This window comes from Helianthus annuus, chromosome 9 (genome assembly GCF_002127325.2).
Source record: "Helianthus annuus cultivar XRQ/B chromosome 9, HanXRQr2.0-SUNRISE, whole genome shotgun sequence".
In the NCBI taxonomy this organism is placed as follows: Eukaryota; Viridiplantae; Streptophyta; class Magnoliopsida; order Asterales; family Asteraceae; genus Helianthus; species Helianthus annuus.
The window spans coordinates 166,866,170-166,872,654 of record NC_035441.2 but is presented as its reverse complement, the minus strand read 5'-3'; the positions used below and the strand labels follow the sequence as shown (position 1 = coordinate 166,872,654).

Here is a 6,485-nt window from a genome sequence, read left to right as displayed (position 1 = left end):
GAAAATTTTAACTAGGTTAGCGCTAAAAGACGTAAAGTGTAACGAGTTTTGCAAATAAAGGACTGTGAGTGTAATTATTGAAGTTAAAGGCTATCCGTTGCAATCTGCTACAAAAATAAAGGACGAAAAGTGTAATTTACCCTAACAAAAATGTATTAATCTTTTCCACAATACGGATTTGTAAAAAATAAACAAAAACAATGAAAAGGAGTGTCGATACGGAAGAAAAAGCATAAACACGTTTCATTCTCTCGTGAACCAACTAAAAAACGAAAAGAATATAATATGATTAACTAATGTTTTTGAAAATAACAAAAAAATTAAATAAAACACCGAACTCAAACCTCCATCATCATTAACTACGTTATGTTCTGTTCTCTTCGATTCATCTGACAATATTCATTCGACCGATAACCCACCCACCCACCCCAATTAATAAAACAACGTTTCCGCCTTCATTCAATCTTTCGAACACAACACAACACAAGAGGGTTTCTTAATTCTTTCCCTCACGTCAATTGTAATCCACCAGTTTATGGAATTAACAACATGAACGAACATTCGGGAAAAACAATGGCGGTGAAGATCAATCAATCGATCAAATCTTTGTGGTACAATCGAAATATCTGAAAAAGGATTATACTTTTGCCCTATTTGATTTTTTCATGTTCCTTCCTTCTTTATTTGTTTGAAATTCGGTAAAGTTTCGTAGTCAAGAATCCATCTTTTATTGCAATTATAGTTCGTTAGAGGCGGTTTTCGAATAATATTAACATTTCGTGTCGGTAATAAATTGGGTTATTTTGGGAATTTGATCTTAGTTAGCTTGGTTTGGTTCCCAATTGGTTTGCGGAGTTTGTGATATTGGGTTAATCTTACTGGAGGCAACTGTTATATTTGTGTAAATTGGTGATGTGATTTTGGTGAATTCGGTTAGTTTAGTTTAGGGGAAGATGTATGCTGTAGGGAGGCTAGGCAGCTATATCACACAAGGGGTGTACACGGTTTCCGGCCCGTTTCATCCTTTTGGCGGGGCGGTTGATATCGTTGTGGTGCAGCAAGAAGACGGTAGTTTGAAGTCGTCTCCGTGGTATGTTAGGTTTGGGAAGTTTCAAGGGGTGTTGAAGGCGAAAGAAAGAGTTGTGGACATTAATGTTAATGGGGTTGATGCGGATTTTAGTATGTATTTGGATCCGCGAGGGGAGGCGTATTTTCTCCGAGAGGTTGATTCGGAGGAAGTAGTTGAAGGAGTTTCCTCACATTCGTCTTTTTGTGAGGTTTTAAATGGAAAAGAGCGAGATACGCTTCCTATTAAGTCGAAAAGTATGGATTGTGACTTTGATAAGTGTAATTCGGTTGGTGATGGAACTGACGGTGCGGCTTTTTCGAGAACTAACTCTAAAGGGTCTAGAATTTTAGGGTTTGTTTTAGGGAGAAGATCTATGAAAGAACATACTTTGACAAAAGAAGAGGATGATTCAAATGACGGTAGGATGACACAATTGGAAAGGGCTGAAATTGCCGCTGATCTGTTGGAATCGAGGTGGTCAACGAATCATTCATCGAGAAGTAGAGAATCAAGAAACGATAATGGATATATCACCGGTGGAAGATTGGAGACGAGTATGGTTTTACACGAACAACACTTTGCAAATGAGTCAGAGAATTCAGGGGTTGATCACGAGGCGCCTTCAATGAAGGTTGAAGAAACTATAGCAGCAGATGATGTTAATGGTGTTAACAAAGATGCTGACGAAGATTGTGTTTCTGAAGAGCGTTCAAGAGCTCAGTTGGATGATGGTAACGAACCAGAAGTGGGATTGATAACAGGCCAAGGGTCTTTAGAAATTGTACCCGAAAGCTATGCAGAAAGTGCATCTAATCAAGAAGATGCAGCCGTAGAACTTGTTCCTTGCGGTTCTGTTGCAGTACCTTTGTGTCAAAATGTGGAAGATAATCTTACAACGGAAGTAGATGAAACGAATGAAATCAGACCGCCATTGGAGCCAAACGTTGAGTTTCAAGTATCAGAACCGTTTGTGGAAGAACAGTTGATTTTTGGCGATCTTGATGATACAAAACCGAACATCAGCAAGATAGAGCAAGAAGTCAAACATGCAGGGAGTGAGTCAATAGCTATGATGCATGGTCCAAATCTACTTAGAGTCAGAACGTATCGAGAACGCTCCAAAGGTGAACTTGAAGGGTTAAAGGGAAATCTTAGAAGGTGTCAAAGTAATTTGGAGATCCCTAAAAGTCGTGAAATCCCAAAAGCGGAAATTGGTCAGCAGGCAAAGTCCCTGCCGAACAATTGTCGATTTAACGATCCGATTCCAGATAATCAAGATGAACTGGAATTTTACTCTCCTGTTGGTAGATTAAGATCGAATTGGGATTTACTCAGGGAAGATGCTTCAAGGTTCAAAAAAGAATTAATAGAGAAAGAATTACGACAAAGTGCTGATGACTTATCGACGGATCTTCAAGATGGTAGCATTGGATCTTTGTGTGAATTCATATTAGTTATAGATATGTAGTTATGTCAAGATTCTATATTTATAGTGGAAACGTATTTGTAGGTGGTCCTCCCGATATAGTTGACGGTGCTGGCGGAAGTTGGAGTTTGTGGCCGTTTGGACGATTGGCGAGTAAAAATGTTCCTGACGACAGTAAAAATGTTTCTGATGTTGGAATCGGACAAGAACCGGATGCTGAAAAAGAATGGCCTTCACCAAAGTCTGATAAGACGCATACACGGGAACTTACTCCGACTCCTGAGCAGCTAGCTTCTTTGAATCTAGCAGAAGGGCAAAATACCGTAACGTTCACGTTTTCAACATCGGTTCTCGGGTCTCAAAAGGTTAATTTTGGTTTATCTCATTTGTTAATGTGTTGTTCTAGAGCTTGTTGTTATATTGACATACATACATGATACATCTCAGGTGGATGCTAGAATTTATTTGTGGAGTTGGGATACTCGCATTGTGATCTCTGATGTTGATGGAACGATTACCAAGTAAGTTTCTTTTTCTTCTTGAAGATTTGAAAAGGACGCACGTAGCTTATTTTGTTATTAGTCTTTTTGGAACGGCGATATTTCATTAAACAACGACTAGCAAGAAGCTAGCAAAACAACAATGACTACACAATAAATCTACACCAATTTTTCCAAGACAAAGATCTAAACGGGGACCTATTTTTCCCTTTTTTATCCAAAGGAAGCTAAGCGACTTGATCTCTTCCATGATTTTTGCAACATTAGCCGTTGTACCAGAGAAGACGACTTCATTCCTTGCTTTCCAAATGCTCCAACACGCCGTAATCATGACGCCATAAAAAACTTGTTTCAATCGCCGTTCCATTCTTTGCTCCTTGTGAACCGTCAGAAGATCCTATGTGGAGAACGCATAAATTGGTGGAACCTTGCACCAGATAGCCACAGCTTGCCACACAAGAGAAGCGAACATACATGAGGTGAAGAGATGCTCGGTTGTCTCGTCTTCGTTCCCCCATACCTTACAGACCACCGACCCGACTTGCACATTTCTAGACCGTAACGCCGTGAGTGTAGTGGTTCTTATCACTTGCACAATTAGTCAATTTAAAATAACACACTCACATAGAAACTTGAGCATCGATATTGCATGATGCATTGATGCCAATTAGGCATAGTTATCAAAGGCGCACTAAAGGCGCATATGCTCCCCCTGGGGCCTAGGCGAGTAGTGCAAAAAAAGCGCGGTACTGAGAAAAAAAGTGCAAATAAATAAAAACATAGAATAATATCATGTATTGAAAAAGAACAATTTCTTCAAATCCCAAAAATATTTCAATGCCATAATCTTTAAAATGAAGTACCACAATCATTTTAAATTTACCAAAATACCCCAAAAGCAAATTGTTCAAACTTGAAATAAAAAAAAAAGTTCAAAAAGTAAAACAACATTAAATCTTCAAAGCCAAACGTTCATCAATTGAGACCAAAACCTGTAGAATATGATGAGTTATATTGTAACACACATGCTCATGTCTTACAGATCTGATGTTCTTGGGCAATTCATGCCTTTGGTTGGAAGAGATTGGTCACATATTGGTGTAACACATCTATTTTCGGCAATTGTGGTACGCTGGGCCGTTTTTATTAGTGGAATGACTTACAAATGATGAGAAACATGAACATTTTCTTAATTGTATGTTGTAGGAAAATGGATATCAAATGCTTTATCTAAGTGCTCGGTCAATATCTCAGGCCTCCATCACTAGGCAGTTCTTGTTCAACCTTACACAGGTACTTAAAACAGTTTAACTCTCTATTCTCTTTCCTAAAAGGCGACTGTTAGAAAATTTGTTTCCATGCTCACTAGCCGCTTATAATTTAATTTGCAGGACGGGAAGGCTTTGCCTGATGGGCCTGTAGTTATTTCTCCTGACGGGCTTTTTCCTTCTCTTTTCCGTGAAGGTAACAGATTAATATATCCGTGTATCAGATAGTTTTTAGCATGGTCCTTTGAAATTACTTTACTACCCTTTTGCAGTTATAAGAAGAGCTCCACATGAATTCAAAATTGCTTGCTTGGAGGTTAGTTACCTGTTACGTATTACTCTGTACCATGAAAGTTACAATGTTTGACCTCCACATAGTTTCTACGATTGTTTGTATTTGATGACAAAACGTTTGGATCCCAGGATATCAAGGCTTGTTTTCCACCCGATAGGAATCCGTTTTATGCTGGTTTTGGAAACCGAGACACAGACGAGTTTAGTTACCTGAAAGTCGGAATACCCAAGGGAAAAATCTTTATCATCAATCCTAAGGTTCTTATTAACCTTAAATACTGCTTAATTATGATGTTTTCAAAGTTCGTTAAATACATTGATTTACGGTTATTTTTCTTGTGTTTAAAACCTTTACAGGGTGAGGTTGTTATAAACCGTTGCATCGACTCAAAATCATACGCTTCACTCCACGCTCTCGTCAATGGAATTTTCCCGCCAGTATCTGTGCATGAAGAGGTTTAAATTTCTACCGCTTCACATAACTTTTTATAATAGTTTTTCCTTATGTTTATAGGTTTTTGTGTTTCATTAGCAGGAGGATTATAACTCATGGAACTTCTGGAAACTTCCACCCCCGACTGTCGACTAACCGAAGATATTCATGACAATGTAATTACACACTTTTTTCCTGCCCAAGTAGAACCGTACAGAAATAGAATCATTCAAGTAGCAAAACATTAACACAAATTCAAAATACAGATGGAATCATACAAGTTTCAGAACTCTTGTTATTTACACAAAAAATAAAGAGATATTGGTTTACATATGCATATATGTTAGTATGGTATGATTCTAACACCCAATTCCTTCTGAGCAAACTGGATTAGATTTTCAATCTCGCACTCATCGACATATCCGTTTCCGTTCTTGTCAGCAGACTTGATCCCAGCACTGCCTTTCAAGCCGGAAAACCAACCTCCGGTGGCCTTAACAATCTGCCGGAGCTCCGATTTGCTGATGCGGCCGTCTTTGTCAGTGTCGAATCTCATCAACCATCTCTTGAACTCTTTGATTGTGAGTTCTCTTCGGCCGTCATCAGAGATATTGTGGTTCAAAGAAGTGGTTTTGAATGCCATTTTTCTGTAGAAAATATGAAGTAGATTGTTAAGATTTCTGAAGGATTTTGCTACTAAGCTAATACATCCATTGTGGGATTTATATAGTGGTTTCTCATTGTGTTTTCTGAATCTTTTAATAGCCGAAAAGCTTGAATTCTTAAAAGGATGAGGTTTGTGCAATGTACCTTAATTTTAAAGTTAGGTTCGCTCCTACTTTAAACTTATTTTTTTATTGTATTAAGTTTTCTAGTTTAGGACTAAAAGTAACCTACGGAGCTACTAAATTAATACATGTTGGTGTAAAGAATTCATTTCACACGTGCGGATACATATATGAATCTATGTGTTTGTAATAAACAGTGGTTGATCATCTTATTGTTAGAGAAATAATATAATTAGCTAGGTTATTAATATAATGTTAGAATTAGTGAGGTCCCATGTGGCTATGTGTTGTGCATTTTATTCCTTCTAGTATGATGGCTCCTACATAAGGATGCCCAGTGTTTTGAAACCCGAATCGGATCGGCTGGTTGAATTGGGAACCGGAGGTTGGGCTGGTTGGATTGGAAACCAGAGGTTGCGCCGGTCAGGGTCATGGTATCGGATCGGAATTACATTGAACTGGAGGTTGAACCGGTGACCGGGTGGTTGGACCGAAAACCGGCCAGTCGAACAGGTTTTTCAGGGGTTTGACCGGTTTTTTTATATAATTTTTAGATTTAACCATATTAATTTTTATAATACATACGAAACCTTCTGGTTTTTCCGTCCAGTCCGACTGGTCAGACCGGTCGAATCGTTGAACAGGTAAGGAAACCGGTTTGACTTCTGGTCCGGTTCTGAAAACACCGAGGATGCGTCTACTTGTAT

At 38.5% G+C, this 6,485-nt stretch overlaps 1 protein-coding gene across 7 annotated transcripts; it reads left to right on the top strand.

Annotated features, from left to right (window-relative positions):
- Window positions 1-310: 310 nt before the first annotated feature.
- LOC110879450 (phosphatidate phosphatase PAH2) lies at window positions 311-5,850 on the top strand. 7 transcript variants are annotated; one of them, XR_002558681.2, is made up of 12 exons: window positions 311-2,490; window positions 2,580-2,860; window positions 2,943-3,016; window positions 4,038-4,122; window positions 4,202-4,288; window positions 4,387-4,459; window positions 4,536-4,579; window positions 4,687-4,815; window positions 4,915-5,013; window positions 5,093-5,166; window positions 5,257-5,341; window positions 5,435-5,850. XR_002558681.2 is itself a non-coding variant. In XM_022127911.2 (11 exons), exons 1-10 carry the CDS (start codon window positions 954-956, stop codon window positions 5,144-5,146), a joined length of 2,463 nt encoding a protein of 820 aa, XP_021983603.1. In that variant the 5' UTR covers window positions 311-953; the 3' UTR covers window positions 5,147-5,166; window positions 5,435-5,850. The 7 variants fall into 7 exon arrangements, 5 of the variants coding, with proteins under 5 accessions (XP_021983603.1, XP_021983601.1, XP_035833720.1 ...); XR_002558680.2 differs by having other exon boundaries at window positions 5,090-5,166; XM_022127911.2 differs by lacking the exon at window positions 5,257-5,341.
- Window positions 5,851-6,485: the final 635 nt, after the last annotated feature.